General features: G+C 37.4%; 1 protein-coding gene across 2 annotated transcripts in view; it reads right to left on the minus strand.

Moving 5' to 3' along the window:
- Window positions 1–308: 308 nt before the first annotated feature.
- Window positions 309–16,886, minus strand: part of SLC36A4 (solute carrier family 36 member 4) — a 129,169-nt gene continuing 112,591 nt past the window's right edge. For both annotated transcript variants that reach the window (XM_085310236.1, XM_085310233.1), the window contains exon 11: window positions 309–3,350. In XM_085310236.1, the coding sequence (XP_085166362.1) occupies window positions 3,046–3,350 (305 nt within the window). In that variant the 3' untranslated portion in view covers window positions 309–3,045. The remainder of the gene's footprint in view (window positions 3,351–16,886) is intronic.

The raw sequence follows: 16,886 nt of genomic DNA on the forward strand, positions 1-16,886 counted from the left end.
AAAAAATACATCACCATTAAACATGACAGTGTTGATCCACTRCGTTAAAAACACCACTTCATACCTGGTGAATCAGTGGCAACACGTCTGAAAACCTGCCAGGCTTGACAGGCTGTTCTCCTGTCAGACGTGGCAGTAAGACCTGCTGGTATCTGGGCCAGGATATCCAAGGCTTGATGGCTAAGATTAGATTCGCTAAACCTTATCAAGCTTATCAACCTTATAAACAAGTTACCTGACTTTCAAAAAGACACGCTGCATTCACTGGGGTAACCTGGCCACCTAACACCAAACACATATGGGTAGAAAGATGCAAAACTAACTAAAAAAAAATCTTTCATTTATATGTTATTGGTCCTACAAAATATATTATATGTAGAAATATTTAATATCAAGCAAAATAAGCTTAACAGAAATATATTCTGTCACTGTGTAGTGTATGGTTTAGGTAAAAAAACAGATGTATTGCCAAATACAGTGAAACACTTAACTTCAATATGTCTCTTCAAACAGCTTAAAGACAGCTAAAAAAGCTTCAAGCTGAATTTACCTTCTGCCTCTCAGATAATTACCTTCATTTGCTCTTCAGTAGCACTTTCATATAAAAGGTTAGTAATATGGCATTAAAACTGCAGAGACTCATTCCTTTAAAGTGCCTGCCAAGTATTTAATTTTGCCCAGGCTAAAATGAAAATGAGAACACTGCTTAGAACTATCGTTTGAGAAAATACACGCAGTTCAAACTTCATGTTATATTGCATCCCTCTATCAGAAATGCTTTAAGGAAAATGGAGATGAAAGGGCTCTAATACCACATGGAAGATGACTGGGAAAATATTCTAGAGAGAAAGAATAAATAAACGTGTGTGCATGTGTGCGTGTGTGCGTGTGAGTGAGAGACTATAGATTATTTTAGCACTATGATGCTGATACCAAATGGTAAGTTTCTAAGAAATGCTCTGAAGGCAACTAAAATATTGCATATATTCCTATCTTAATTTCTATGAATATAATTGAAGGGTTTTGGTATATCAGATTTCTTGGGGAAATGTTATAATTAGATATATGTCTTAGAAAAAGGAGTTTCTTCATAACAAGAACAAGTATGATAAATTTTTRTTTTACAAAACATACAGTGTCTTTAGCAAACAAAACCAAAAACATGGCTTGGTGTTTGGAGTTAAATTCAACTGTGCAGTGTGAGCCAGGAAGTCAAAATTGAACCCTGAAAAGGCAAGATTCTTGCTGGGGATTTRGAAAGTGCTCAGGCTTGCTGCAGAAAATTCATTTCTACCCTGTAACTAGTTTATCAATGTGTTCTTTTTCTCTTCAAAATGGAGAAAAGGAGCAAAATACAGTAATGGGCATGTTAGATCCTATTTAAGGCAGAACATAAGCATGCAAAAATAATTTAGTATGTTCTAATAGAAATACAAACAGGCAGTCTACAGAATTCTAGCAATAGATAGAAAAATACAGCATTTTGTGCATTCGTGCAGTTGCAATTAAGGATAGAGTAATGATATAAAAAATGGGTTAGAACAGGAGTTACCAAAATGTAGAAAAATAAACTACTTATATCATCATTTGTGATGTTAGATGTTTTTTGCATCATTAAAGAGAATAATATTGCTCTGATAAATAACAATATCCTGTAACATTGCATTCAAAACCCAAAGTGGATAAATAACTTTCTAAAAAGAAAAAAAATCATATTTTACACGTATACCCTACRTCTCATAATAAGCTGTACCTCTTTACAAAGTACCAGTAGTTGAAAGTAAATCCTGAGATAACCCACTCCTTCAGACAACCTGCAGGAGGCTTCAAAGCACGTCCTCTGTGCCTAARCTCAAAGTGCTGTGGAATCACAGTTCTTTTACAAACAACCCGCAGCCTATACGTGTGAAAGTACGGCATAAACTCCATTCTAGAAAGCAGYGTCTGATCCTTTCCTCTCTCATGTAAAAGTTAACATCGGGAATCCTTAAGCTGCTTGGACCAGCCAGGCCCCTGCAGCTCTCCAGGGTTCACTGATGCCATCTGCATGGAGCAGCTCATGGTACAGGAACATACAGTAACAGATCATGAACGATGGGAAGTAAGTTCCTGAAGGAACTGGCTCTCTTTCAGTCTAATAGAAGATATAACCTTTACCTCTAAACCTTGCCTCTCTGCCTGTCTTGACCACTCTTCAGCTTCAATGTTAGTATGGTCAGTGTGGAAAAAAAAAGTTTTTATGCTTACTGGAATCTAACCCACGAAGTGTGATGATCTGTTCTACTCATATTAACCAAAAAGGGCTTGGGCCTTCCTATTGCTTGAAAAATTCACCTGGAAGCCACTGTGAAAAGGCTGAACAAGAGTCATACTCATTCTGCACAACACACTATGACTCAAGATCTAATAGTTCCCAGGAACCAGACCTAGGCAACTACAACTACACAAAAGCTTTTCCAGGGCAAATGTCCAAGCCCCAAGAATGGGAAAAAATAATCAAAGCTTTTAATTTCTAAAACCACAGTATCTCTGGTGTAAATTACTGGGGTGCAATTCACTGCTTCAGAGACAGTCAAGAGAGGGTCTGTACATCACTGAACTCCTACACAAACCCTGACAACAGAGTGCCTCGTGCCTTAGTATGCCATAGTAGTACCTCGACCTTATGTTTGGATGTGAATAGACTGAATTGCACTTTTTCTGTGGAGGAAGACATCCTGACTTCTTTATGAAAATTCCTCTTTTTTTTCTTGCAAATAATATAAAATTGTATTTTCTTCCAATATATTTTTTAAAAAGTCCTGATGTCAATTCAGTTTTTCACTAAACGGGCAGACAAGATTGAGAGCAGAGGGGTTAATTCAGATAGCAGAAGGAATGATGGAAGGAACAAAAAAGAGAGCGAGAAAGAGTTGTTTTTCAAAAAAATCATATAAAATCCATTGGAATTTGTCCCACACATAGGTCTGCCATTCATCCAGGATTTCTTTTTACCAAACAGACCCTACAGACAGGAACAAAATGATTTGTGGCACCTGATTATTATTAGAAGCCAGTCATCAAGTCTGTAGTGTTCACATCTGCAGAGATRCTCTCTGTTGTATTAACTATGACTGTGGATGCAGGATAAATGATCTCTTCAATGGTCACATATGTCCCTGTTAAAAATCCAACAACACCAATGATAGCTATAAAAATATCTTTAAGTATCATCCATAGACTTATATTTTCCTTGTAGAATGTGAGAATTTCAACCAGAGGAGGTAGAATCAAAGCCAGGGTACTGCTGCTGACAGCTCCAACGAAAGAAATCACCAGGTCTAGGCGAGGGATCAAAATTGCTACGGCACCTAAAAGACAAGAAAAGTACTTGTGGCTTCAGATTCAACATCATCATGGGAAACAAAACAGTGACAAACACATAACCTAGTGATGGCTTTTAAAAATTCTCTATCATCCACTATTTTGCCAGATGTGTATACTATGCAGATTCATGCACRTATTTCTGAGAAACATACATTTTAGTGCTGATGTGAAATTCAATTTCTATTTTGGACTTTTGCATGAGTTYACAGACTTCAAATTGAAGACTGTTTGCACTTAGAGCCTAAGAAAATTTGGCCTACAAAACATTAAGAAATGAGAAATATGAAATTATATGGAGATATTTTTACTTGTGTTTTTTTTTTTTAATGAAAAGATCAAAATTCAGGATGGACAGTGGAAAGGGAAGGTTGTATACTGCATAGGCTATAGTAGGTAAAGATATATTACTAAAAATAATGTAAAAGAGAGAGGAAATTGTCCAAACTGGACACAAAACCTCCTGGCCACTTGGCATTCTCACAATTCTTTCAGCAACTTTTATCTATAAACTTGTCTCTTCAACAATCTTGGTTTCTACAGTTGCATTGATCTTGCATCTCTTCAGTAGCTGATCAGTTAACTAAACTCAGAACTCAGTTCTGGCAGCAGGTTATTGTGAAAAGAAGGTCCCCGAAGCCTTTCAGCATGGCATGGCTGATCTTATCTCTGTAAACTACACCATTCTGCAGACAGAATTCATCCTTACAAGAGGACCAGAATCTCTTCTGATTTTAACTCCTTTGGCTTGCAACTCTATGCAGGTTACTCTATTAATTTGCATTTACCAATTCATCATGTAATTTTTCCAATCCTTTATTAAAAGACAGTTTTCAGATGCCAGCTGAGCACAGGCTCAAATATGATTTTGTATGTGAGGTGCAAACAGTTGTCTTTTTACCGCTCATGAATGTATCCCCTTCTAGCTGCCAGACATTTTCAATTGCTTCTCATAAAGACAAGAAAGCCATGTGGAAGAAAGGGCATAGTGAAATTTAGCATAAAAAACATCAGCACAACAAAACTACTGTGTAATATATTTTGGTTCTTCCATACCTTCCTTCTTAACTCATAAACCATAATAAACTCTTACAAGAAAAGCATGTTTGGCTTTGGAATAACTCATCCATCTACCAAATATTATGGAAATAATGTCAATGTCAACAACAAAAGAACCCAAATCAACTGGGAAGGATATCCTCAATCCTCGCCTGTGAGGACGAAAACTAAAAAGTAAAAGGTAATATACTCAAAATACGTAAGTGTTCATGTTTTATATTGAGAGCATTTAACCTGAGGAATTCTGCATCAGCAAATAAGCTCATGACAGCAGAGACACGGGTTACTAAGTGTACGTGCTGCAGCACAGTACAGACTTTGTTKAGGTTCCAATGCGGTACAGCACATGATCCCAACACATAAGACTGGCTATGAGCTCGCCCTTTGCTAGTTCAAATTTCCTTGCACTTCCAATTCTGAGATAAGCGTGTCTGCAGAGAGAGGTCAGTTCTGTCTACTCCTTGGTGAAGATAAAAACAAAATTCACTTGTAGAACATACAGCTATCTCCTGCTACTATTACACTTTTAGATAAAAACTACAGTCACATCATGTAAAAGGGAGGTATGACCAAAGGTATGAGCCCACAGAAATATAAAGGATAAAGGATTCTCCAACCCGCCGTGTTTGCAAGAATTAAACCATGCACAGATCTGCCAAGAAAAACCCATTAACTGCATGTCATGACTATAGTTTATGAGTACCTTATGAATTCTATGGAGATACGAGAGACAGCACATGGCCAAAGGAGCTTAGACAGAGGGTGTCCTTCAGAAAAACTCAGGAACACCATGATACTGAACAGTAGATCAGTCAAGTGTTTTATTCCACTGTTATGACTAATTATTCAGAAAGTCAAACATCATAAATTGTTTCTTCCATTACATGGATGTGACATTTAAAGACTGGGAATGCCACATGTTTTTACATTATCTAGGGCAAAGCTGAAAGGAATGAGAAAAAAATTACACCATTTAATAAAAGTCATGAAGAACCCACCTCTACAATTTTAGTGAACACAACATCCACTAAAGCCAAAGAAACAGACATTGCAAGTACCCAAGAAGAGCACTCAGACCAGGACGACTGGCAATCCTGCTTGATACTTACACAGTAATGCAAAATGTGTAAGTAATTGAAAACTAGAGTTGAAGTATATTTGCAATGACTGGTAAAACTCTCCGCTAATGAATATGTTGAAAATTCTGAAGCAGAAGAGAGAGTTGAACATTTATTATCTTGCTAATTTAACAGATGTAGTGGGTGTACGCATTAAATATAGATTTTTAACTTCTGTAATAGGCCTCTTTCAATTCTATATGTATGTCCACAATTAAGCAGATACTCATTAATTCTACAGTTCATAGCTTTGTTTGAAATGTTCTGCTTGATTACAAATAATGAGAAAAATTTTCATACTTTTAAGTTGGAAAAAMCAAAACTACACAGTTCATAATTGCTTTAGTTTATAGAAAAGAAAATACTGTGCAYTGGTTTGGATCATGTCAAATGTTTGCCTGGCTCATATGAATTCTTATGAATTTSTATATTTCTGTAGGAGGGGGTTTGAAAAAGTGTCTCAAGTTTTATTTAATATCTTATTTTAGTTTGTACCAATCTGACAGAACTTTGACTCMTGCTTATTTTGTACCAAAGAATGTCTTCAAGGGTTAAGAATGGGGTCAGGTTTCCAAGAGAAGCAAACAAGGGGCATTTCTGCAGGCAGAGCACTTGAATTTCCCTGGCCTAGTTAAACTTAAAAGTACAAAGTTAAGAAATTCTGAGCTTTGATCARGAGTCATGAAACTTTCTGTTTTGGAAGCTCTGGGAATCCTAACTGAAGAAAGGAAGTCCTACAATATTAATATGAGACTTACTTTGGGCAACAGTTAAATTGTCTTCAGGCTTCAGTGAAAGAGTAAGAACCATACGAACAAAATATCTCACAGAGATAACAAGAGACTGTAACATACTGCTTCTTTATGAAACTCTGCTGTCTAATCTCAAGAATTAGCAATACAGGATTCCACAGTCTGTCTCAACCATGTAGTAACACGTTTGTGTGGGTTGAGGTTTTTTGAAGGAATACTATAGTAGAATATTTTTATTTTCTTAAGGGTCATATCATCCCAGTAGAGAGATATCCTTAATTTTATTCTGTTATTTTTATAGAGCTACTTCTTTTACAATTTTCTCTTCTCATTACCGAATCAGCAAGTGATTAGTCAGATTTACTTGCTAAGGTAAATTTCAGTGAGATAACTGGGAACAAAAACACTTTCTCCATGTCTTTAATACTGACCAAAGAAGATGAATTAGAATTGCAGCTGAAGTGAAATATGTGATTACCATATTCCACTACTTCCTCTAGTAATCACATGTTCGACTACCTTATTTCTATCAAAAAGTATTTCATATGCCACGCTACATCCCACATAATGAGCAAAATGAGCACAAGAGTAATTAGGTTCTATATGTCTACATAAATATTGAATTATGATTTTGGTTCTCATTTCCAGATATTGCCAGAATTTAGATTGTATTTGTGTTTTGATATTTAGACATAATTCTGATGGAAACCAAGTCAGAAGTATTTATACATGTGCATTTGAAAAAAATAAGTAATCCATATCAGATCATAGAATCAATGGTCTGAGCAAATTGTCCTAACAACAAATTTTATAAATATACATGATCAAAGAAATTGAGGGCTTCCTAAGAATGTCAAGTAAGAGTAGACACAGAATAGAACAGACAATATAGAATAGACAAATGTTAGCTATTACAAGAAAATGGTAACATCACACAGCTAGAGAGCAAAATAATTGTCTCAAGTGATATACAACCACTGTCCTTCAAAGAAGCAGACAGTGCTGAAGAAGTCCTTGTTTCAATTGCACTGATTAAATGGAAGGGAACTCCTATCCCTCAAATGCCACCTATCGCTGTTGCTGCAGCACACTACAGCTTGGCTTCATGTGCAGAAAAACAACTACAGCTATTGTAAATTGCTACACAGATTTCTACAGATTTATAACAGATCCATAACAGATTATCCAGTATTGAACTTTTTATTTTGTTGAGTGTGAAGATAGCCGTAGCAGAGTAACTAGACAAATTCTACTCTCAGTGTTTACCCAATTTCTGTGCATTTACCACAGCGGACATCCTTCAGGATGAGGAGCARACTGAACCCAAGTCTCCTCCTTTTCAGAAGGAGCTCTGATTACTAAACTAGCTTCTGAGCAGAGTGAAAGGTCACATACATCAAACCAAGAACATCTGTACTTGCTGCAGGTGATTCTACAATTTGGGCAGACCTCAGCTATCACAGTGGTAAGTGTTTAAATATTCACAGTACAGTTCAGGYTTATGCTTCTACATTCTGCAGGAAGTCAGCACACCACAGACTTACTCTATATTTGCTCCTCTTCTTCAACACTAAATCCAAGGWCTAGAGCACCAGCACGTTAAAGATAAATCTCTGACATACATTTTCAGGACAACTGGAGTTTAAAGATTTTCTAAATGCACAGAACAAATTCCTTTTCTTAACAAGACAGAGGCCTGTGATATGGCAAAGAAAGACAATGCCCTTTTAAACAGAAAAAGAATGTGTACAATTAAGTGTTTACCAGAGAATTCTACTACAAGCAAAATGGTCAGATTTGCACTTTGTTATGCAATACGAAAAAAAAAAAAAAATCTCTTTCACAGTTTGACCATGGCATTCAGATTCTTGAAGGGGGAAAAAAAAGCAAAAAAACAAACTTGCAATTACTCTTTCCTTGGCATATGTTTATTTCCATGTTTAAAAAAGTTATACTGAATGGAAATACTTAGTGCATTRCTAAGGAACAGACCTTGACTGAACTAAGAAGCTCCTATACAGCAATAAGATGAGAAGCAACAGAGAGAAGTTGGAACACAGGAAACTTCAGTTAGATATTAGGAAATTCCTTTCAATTTTTACCATGAGTGAGGTCAAACCCTGGGAACAGGTTGTTAAGAGAGGCTGTGCAAACTCCATCCTCGGAGGTTGCAAAGATTCGACCGGACATAGCCCTGAGCAATCTGATTGAATCACACTGGCTTCGAGCAGGAGGCTGGACTATTTCACTTACGGAGGTCCTCTTCCAACCTAAATTATTCTATGATTCTAAGTGTTCCTAGGTTCATTTTTCCTGTTTTTCTGAGTACCCTGAAGACTACAGTGAGGATAATTTAAAGATTCTTGGTCTCCGAAGACAACACACACACACAGAGACCATATTAGCTGAAAGATCATGGCAATACCACGACTCCTCAGATGTACTCTTACATTGGCTGTACTGTATTTTGCCAACCTGGCTCAGTCACTTCTGTGACTTTCAGTGCAGGCAGGCAATAGGCTTAGGAGGGAATTATAACAACAAGTAGTACTTAAACACATTTAAAAGGACACTCTTAACCCATATAAAGCATTTGACATACAAAGCACTTTGTGGGATGCCTAAAGGTATTCACATATTCASCAGTTTACACACACACAACATTTTCTCAGTGTTGTCTGTCTAGGACTTGAGCATCCAAAGTACAGCTAACTGGAACCATGATTCCTGAAACTGATGCGCTTGACAGAAAGCAGATTCAGGAAGTATTCAAATTAGACTTTTGTTCTCTTCTCTTAAAAAAAAATAAAGTATAAAGTAAAAACATTACTTCAGGAGCTCTGTGAAGCATCATAGTGCTTTTTACTGCAGCATCATCTCACATACTATTAGAAAGATGTTTTGTTTTAAAACTTCCAAAAATGAAAAAGGCCACAATTATGCAAAAGCATCCATGAATGCCATACTYCCATGCAGAACTTCACTGAATTGAGTAGAGATTCGATCAAGTATAGAAAATATCATACCTAGTCACAGATCAATTATTCATTGATCTGAATAATGAGACAATGAGAGTCTCAACTTGTGTCTCAAAACACCAGCCTGAATCCTTCTTCCTATGCTAACATTCCAGCCTTTGCTCCCTATCCAGCTTTCCTGACTGCAATACTGCTCAATCAGTCAAACTGACATCCTGTTCTTCATTTTATCATATTGCCATGTTCCCAGATCCTCTTACCTACTGCATCATCCTCACAYTGTCTTCTAACTCACCCCTCCTTTTCTGCAACACTCTCCTCCATTCTGTCCAAGTTCTTCCTACACCTCCTCCGACAGAAAAACCCCAGAAAGTTCAGTAGGTTTAGCTGCAAAGAAGTCTGCAGACCGGTCACCTGGAAAGACTGGATATCTATGTCTTCTCAGTGCTTGGCCATTTGACAGAGGATCTGTGTTGTGTTTTCTGTGCAAATGTACTTCAGTCGTCAATGCAAGACTCGTATCATCCCTCTTGGCTTGCAGGCTGGCAAAACAGCACATGCTACATCTCAGACATCAGCTGGTCCGGCAACCCTTGGGCTACCAAACTGCAGGCTGATTTAGAGGATCACAATGAATCATTTATCCCTCTTTCATGAAACAATAATACATTTATCAGGTCACAATGAAAACAATGCAAATTTAAAAAATAAATGACAAAATCTAACAGGGTTTATTTTTTTCAGAAAAAATAGCTATTCATTTTAAAAAAAAAGAAAAAAAGAAAGAAAGCGTTTCCCAAGGGTTCATAGTGCAAATGAAACTGTGTTTTGATAGCTTGTGTAATAATAAATGTAAGACTGAATAGAAACCTGCTATTAATCTGGAGACAAACTGTCTAATGCAAATAGTTAATTAAAAGTATTTGTGAATAATTTATAGAGCTTCACACAGAAGAAAAAACAAATCTACATATTGAAAAAGTCTACATACATATCAGGATTTTAGATAAAGATCTTGATATTAAATAATTGTGAATTAGAAAGTTATTTTTTCTGACTACAGGCACTAATTAACATAAGGCTTGAGGTGGTGTTGGTTTGTTTTACGTATTCTTCGAGGCATCAAAAGAATAAGAGATACCTTCAGAAGGTGATTTCTTTAAAAGGTATTTAGATTCAATTTTCAAAAAATCATTTTTTAAATCCAATTACTTAAAACATTTACTTTTAAATACTAGTTCAATCTCAAAAGCAAAACCARACAGGTAAAGGAACAATGGAGGAACAAAATTGCAGCTGTACTGCACAAGGTGACAAATTCCACTTCCACACTAGAGAGAAAAAGAGATGCAGCTAGGATCTAGGACAACCACACACATCATACGGTTTTGCTTTATTTCCTTTGGAGTGAAAAACCTTTTCATCACTATCTTCCAGCAATATACAGTATGCCTTGAGAGACTGGAAGAACTTCACTTCTAACTTTCCACTTGCCCTTGCATTACTACTCACTGCTTTGGCTTTGTCCTGTTTTGGTGGGAAGCAGTAGAGTCATACGAGAGACAATGGTTTAAATAACTTTACCCTTCCTAATGAGAAGTAAGTAAGGGTGTGCTGCCCGCCCTGGAACAGCACAGCCATAACAACCTGTTCAGTCAGTGGGCAGATGCCTTCTCTCCCCCGGAGCCTCCACATCAGTGCCTCAAAGATATGGAAATCGTTTCACTTTTTAAAAGCACTTTGCATCAGAGAGGCTTGTTTACTCTTGGTCAAATGTCAAAGCACTAGTTAATAAATCGCTCAGCCTTGTAATCCTATTTGTACTGGGGTTGTGTCTGCCACTCCACATAAAAWCTTCAAGATTATTTTTAAGTGTCCTTCTTGGATGCTAAGATTTAAAAAAAAATTGGCAGTGAGAGATCAAGGAAGTTTCTCATGATGCAGTTTGTAGGAATTACACCACCTTGATTTTCATAGAACTAGCATGCGCGGACRCTTGGCATAGTATACACTGAATTATGTGCAAATGTGTTTCAGTATTCAATTGACTARAGCTGGTGGGCTCGCATCAGACATCTGGTTACACTGTTATCTTTGAAAGGTCATGTTTACTCATCTCTGTAACAAATTTATTTCGGCTTTGCTACTGACCCTTTAAAATACAAACTTGTTCAGCCATATTTAAGAGGAATAARTTAAACAACTGCTATATGCAACTAGATTCAATAAATGAGAGTAGAGCACAAAGCAAAAAGTATTAACACTGAAGTCTGCACAGATAATCTCACACCGTTACGGGGTTGATACTYTACCTAGAGCCGATCACTTTGGGACATCTGATTGTACAGATTCACCAGAGGTGAGTCTGTTATTAAACTTCTGCCCCTCTGCCTCAGTCTCTTACAATAAATTGCTRCTTTGAGACTGCTCAATGTTGCAAGTGGAAGTGAAGGTTGCTGGTGCAAAGACCAGACTATTTTAGCCATAGGCAGCAGAGATGAAAAGAGTTGAGAGCAAGAGCAAATCCTTGAAGAGTCAACTGTGCTGCTCCTGAGCTGCTGGAAAGGCATAACCGCCTCCAGGCACTGCCCTGACTCCATTCTCCCAGCCTTTCTCTTCTCAGCAGTATCAATATCAAGCTRTGTCACAGGAAAGAAAGTAGTAACCCATAGCTGCTTTGCTGTCACATACCCAAAGCCAGACCTGGGGTAGCCTGAATAAGCTAAAACTTATTCTATACAAAAAGCAGCTTGTTTTGCCCTCACCCTTGGGGGGGGGGGGAACTGTTATGTATCTTTTGGCTACTGTATGAAGTGAGCAAAAAATAAAACAATTATGAGTAAATTTAATATACTTAGCTTTGGAATAGTTAAAGCTATGTATCTTCACCCTTCAAGTTTATTGCCCTATTTTGTAACCAAAACATTTTTCTCTATTAAAGATGATTAAAGGAACTCATTGAGATGAAAAAAATGTACGTATGTATATGCTTCTGTGGAATTCCTTCATGAGAAATGGAAGCCATAAAGCTGCAAAAAAACATACTAGTTGTRCTAGACAATTTATTTTCTCTAATTACCATCTAAGGACTAAAAATTTATTAACTAACAGATTAAGTCAATCTCCCCTCCCCAAAAAGTTTTAGATGAATTATAGAACAAGGAGATTCTGTCCTGAAAAACTGTAATAAAACTTCTGTTTTGGAGTTTGTAATCTCTGTTTGAAGGGGGTTGCGTGTATTACAGTTACCATTAGCACAAACACAYTAATTTGCTAAGCTGGAGAATACGGAAAAGTAGTTACTAAAAAGTTACTGAAAAGTAATCCTGCTTAAGATTAATATATAATAGCACAATTAAAGGAAGAACTATTTAATCTTGGAACTTCTTTATGTGTYCAGGTGGTGTAATATATTACTTACATTCCAGAGGATCAGGAAATTGTACATTACATGCTACTGGGCCTCCTTCTCAAAACTTCCTTATTATGACTTGACTTCAGTGCAGAGACTCTTGGAACCTCTGAAAACACTAACCTATACTATGTTTAGGGAAAGCTAACCAAATATATCCAAACAGAAAAAGGGAAGGTGAGCAAAGAAAGCAGYTGCTCCACAAATGGGTTAACAGCCCAACCTGTGATGCCTTTTAATTTGAGTTTGGACACCAAATGGACAAGAGGCACTGGGCAGAAATTGAAGCACAGGAAGTTCTGCCTGAGCGTGAGGGGGAATTTCTTCCCTGTGAGAGTGACGGAGCCCTGGCACAGGTTGCCCAGAGAGGTTGTGGAATCCCTTCTCTGGAGATCTTCAAGGCCCACCTAGATGCAACCCTGTCTAACATGCTCTAGGTGACCCTGCTGAGCAGGGAGGTTGGACTAGATGATCTCCAGAGGTCCCTTCCAACCTTACTGATTCTATGAAAAGTAAGGAAAGGTAAGATATATCCCTTCTAATTCAATAGATCCATTGTTTTTCTATTAACAAAGACAAGAGGATATCATAATCTTCTTACAACTGATTCAGATCATCTCTTTTCTTAGTTCCATTCYCTGAGAACTAACTACTCCCTCACTTCCACCCATGCTTGCTTACCTTAGCTTTCCAAAATCATTACAGATTTTTGCAAAGAAAAAAATGGTGAAAGGGGCCAAAAATCCCACTTTTATAAAACTTTAAATCTCAAGGAATTGGATAATAGTGTTTTTATTGTGGTTTCCTAAGTAAGAAAGATCTGTGGATAATTACTTCCTTTTAGAGAAACAGAAAGCTCAGCTTGTCCAAGTTTGAACACATTCAAAACAGTATACTATCTGCTGCATTTAATAATATGGTGGTCACAATGAATGTTAATATATGCTTTTCATTAAGGAAAAATAGATTTCAAACTATTAATTTATGTATTTTTTTAATCACTTGAAGGGTAAGGCAAACAAAGCTATATAAATGTCCGTTGCAAGCCCAGAAGTGGATTTGTAAAAGAGAAGATAATCAATGACCTTATATCTGTTGCAAAGTGTAGTTTACCGTCAGCTGAAGGTCATTTCCTGAATATGCTGAAAAACAGTTCTACGTGCTAAAAATACGTATCCCAAGAAAGACTACTGGCAACCTTACCGACATACTTCTTGATGGCATTTCTAGGGATTTACAAATGTTAAGTAACCTATGAGAATTGTAGCAGGCAATGTTAGAAACTGTGAAATGCTGTTCCCTTMACCATGAAAAATGTATTGCATCCACTGTAAGCATTGTTATATTAACTTCTACTAAAAAATAGAAGTGACTTCAAAATTCTGTTTAAAACATTATGTAATTAAATTATACTTTCTCAAAGTCTGTTTACTTCCTGGAAATAAGATCTGTAACAATCAGTAGAAGATATCCGGCCCYTTAAATAAGTAATGCAGAAACCATGATATCCATCGAGGCTTTGCAGGATGTGATTTGACAGTGCCTTGATCAAATTTGAGTGAATGTCATGGTCTGTGCAAATCTCCTTCATTGAGTGATATTTTTATGTTAGCCAGCAAGAAATGGATCAGATTTCATTCTGTACTAAAGTCACATTCATAAAAGGACTCCAAAACTCAACAAAGTCTCTGAGACTTTCCAAGATTTCAGCTTTTGTTGCGGACATCCCAATTCACTAAATCAATATTTTAACCCTTATACTTGCATTATACTTTACCAGTTTTGTTTTGGGGAGGTTATTTTTAGTAAATTTCCTTAAAAAGATATTAAATCCTACTGGGCACACCTGAGAATACATCATAAGTTTTACAATATTTAAATAATAGCATAGTATGCTAAAGTATGCAGAGTATGTAAAGAATTACATAATGTGAAATACATTCACTTGTAATACTATTTTATGCATTTTTAATGTAAGAAAAAGGTGAATGGATTTTATTATTTACCAGGTTATCAACGTTTTTGTCATTTGTGTCAAGCATCATTTAGATGTAAACCAGAATTCAGTCAAAATGCACAAACCAGGAATTTGGCAATGTTGTTCTTGGTGAAATAATCAGTTAGCAAATGCAGTATTCCAGCTGCAATGCAGGCTCATAGTGCTACATATGTTACAAACCTAATATTTCAGTCCCCAGAGAAATTATAGCCACCTTCAAGCAGGAAGCTAAAATCTGATTTCACAAATTGTTAAAAGTTTCCYATAAAATGCAAATGCCTGTCTTCTCATGTGGTTTTTAAGTGTTTTGAACTGGCCTGCTTATTTGGGCTATAAAAATGCAGCGTTTTTCAGTGCTGTGCATGATAGGTACTACATTATTACTGACATGCTAGTCAATAGCTTGTGAATTTACTGCAGTATTACAAAAGTGAGTTCACAAATAATGTCCATAAAAAGACAGCAATCACACTGCAGTAGGATGACCAACATATTTCCAAAATAATGCTTGCAACAGCTGCTGTCACAGGCAAAAATTAGTTGGAGCCTGCTGGGTTGATTTATGATATAGAGAAAACACATTACCAAGTGCCTTGGTCTCACAGAGAGAACCACATACACTAGCTAGTTCCAGTTCGGCTCCCAGTGATGACAGGTTCGGGCAGATTAAGTACAGAATTATGGCCTAGAGTCTGCATCCTTCAAAAAGATTTAGCTACCTATAGATTTGGATTCTTAATTTGTAGGCATTTCACCTCGCAGAGTAAAGTCCAGACAGAACAGCTTTCTTCACCACATAGGAAAGTCCGACTGCCAAACGCGTAGCCTGCTTGCACCAGGCACAGCGATGGGGCCGAAGCACTCTTCCTCTCTGGGTCTGGCCAGTCGTGCTTGCTGCATGCATGGATCTACTGGGAGGGAGAGTGGTCAGCCGGTGATTTTTTGTTAGATGACTGGAAACACATGCTATAGGTTATGCATGCCCACGAGAAGGATTCAGCTCCTCYAGCACTTGTCCTTCGTTTTCCTGCTCCCCAGGTAGATCGGTGCCCAATGTAAACAGCTGGCTGCATGTCGGAGGCATGCAGCTCCACGCAATATCCTTCAGCTGTAAGTTCCATGGAACTCACTCACTCGCTATCATCTTTTCAACTTGACAGGAGGCAAAACAATAACCTAATCCTTACAGCAGGAAGAAGAGGATTTGAGTTCAATGCTTTCCTCAGGTAGACGAGACTTATATCGCATCTCAAATGTCCTAAACACCAAGCTTTAGCTTCAGCTCAATAGAAGTTGTAGAAGTGCTGTGCCAGTTTGGTGAACAAAAGACATGTAAAATTTTGGGGATCAGAAAGAGAATTCAAGAAAGTGTTATTTCCTAGTGCTGTGCTGAAGAAATGTAGCRGTCAGTTGGGAGGCTTGGGTTCTGCCTTTTTATTAATGAACTTCCGAACAGGAAGTCTGGAAGTAACCACATTTACCAACCACATAAAGCTGCCAGGAACTGTCCAACACAGAAGAAGAGCTGGGTATCACACAGCAAGGGCYAGACGCAGCAACTGCACAGGTGGACATGGGATGAAGTAACACAGAGCATGAAGTCACAGAGTGAGATTCTAAGACCTAATTTTATTTTCTAGAAATTAAATATATAGTCTAACATGTGCCAGGCTCCATTTAGAGCTCTGCAGAGAAAATATGCATCGCCACATGATTCATCTTGTTCCAAGTAGTCAGAATGAATTCTTTTTGGAATTGCCTCTTTCTCTAAAGGATGCCTAGCTGCAAGTAGGTAAGCACTCACTTGACTTTTAGATGGCTGAAGTTTGGTGAGATGGACCTCACTCTCATGGAACAGTTTGGATTGACTTCTCATTAGGATTTTCAATAATAGTTTAAAGTAATTCAAAGAAAATTCAAATTATCATCACCTGCCACTCTGATTACCTACTCATCCCAAAACTGGCTGTAGGTAGAGGCACTCATGTACCTATGCAGACCCCTCCAAATCAAGCACTACCTGCACAGGCATGGGTCAGGCAGGTACACCTACAGGATAAGGACCTTCCAGTCCAGTTCTCACTGCATATGGAAGTGTGGCTAATTCACACAATCAAATCTCCAATAGGTAAGGGACAGCACAAAGAACTGCCAGAACTGCCTAACCTTAACAAAGCAAAATGGGGTTTGCTGTTCCTAGACTCA

Source organism: Rhea americana, unplaced genomic scaffold (assembly GCF_003343005.1).
Source record: "Rhea americana isolate MKP2758 unplaced genomic scaffold, rheAme1 scaffold_314, whole genome shotgun sequence".
Taxonomy (NCBI): Eukaryota; Metazoa; Chordata; class Aves; order Rheiformes; family Rheidae; genus Rhea; species Rhea americana.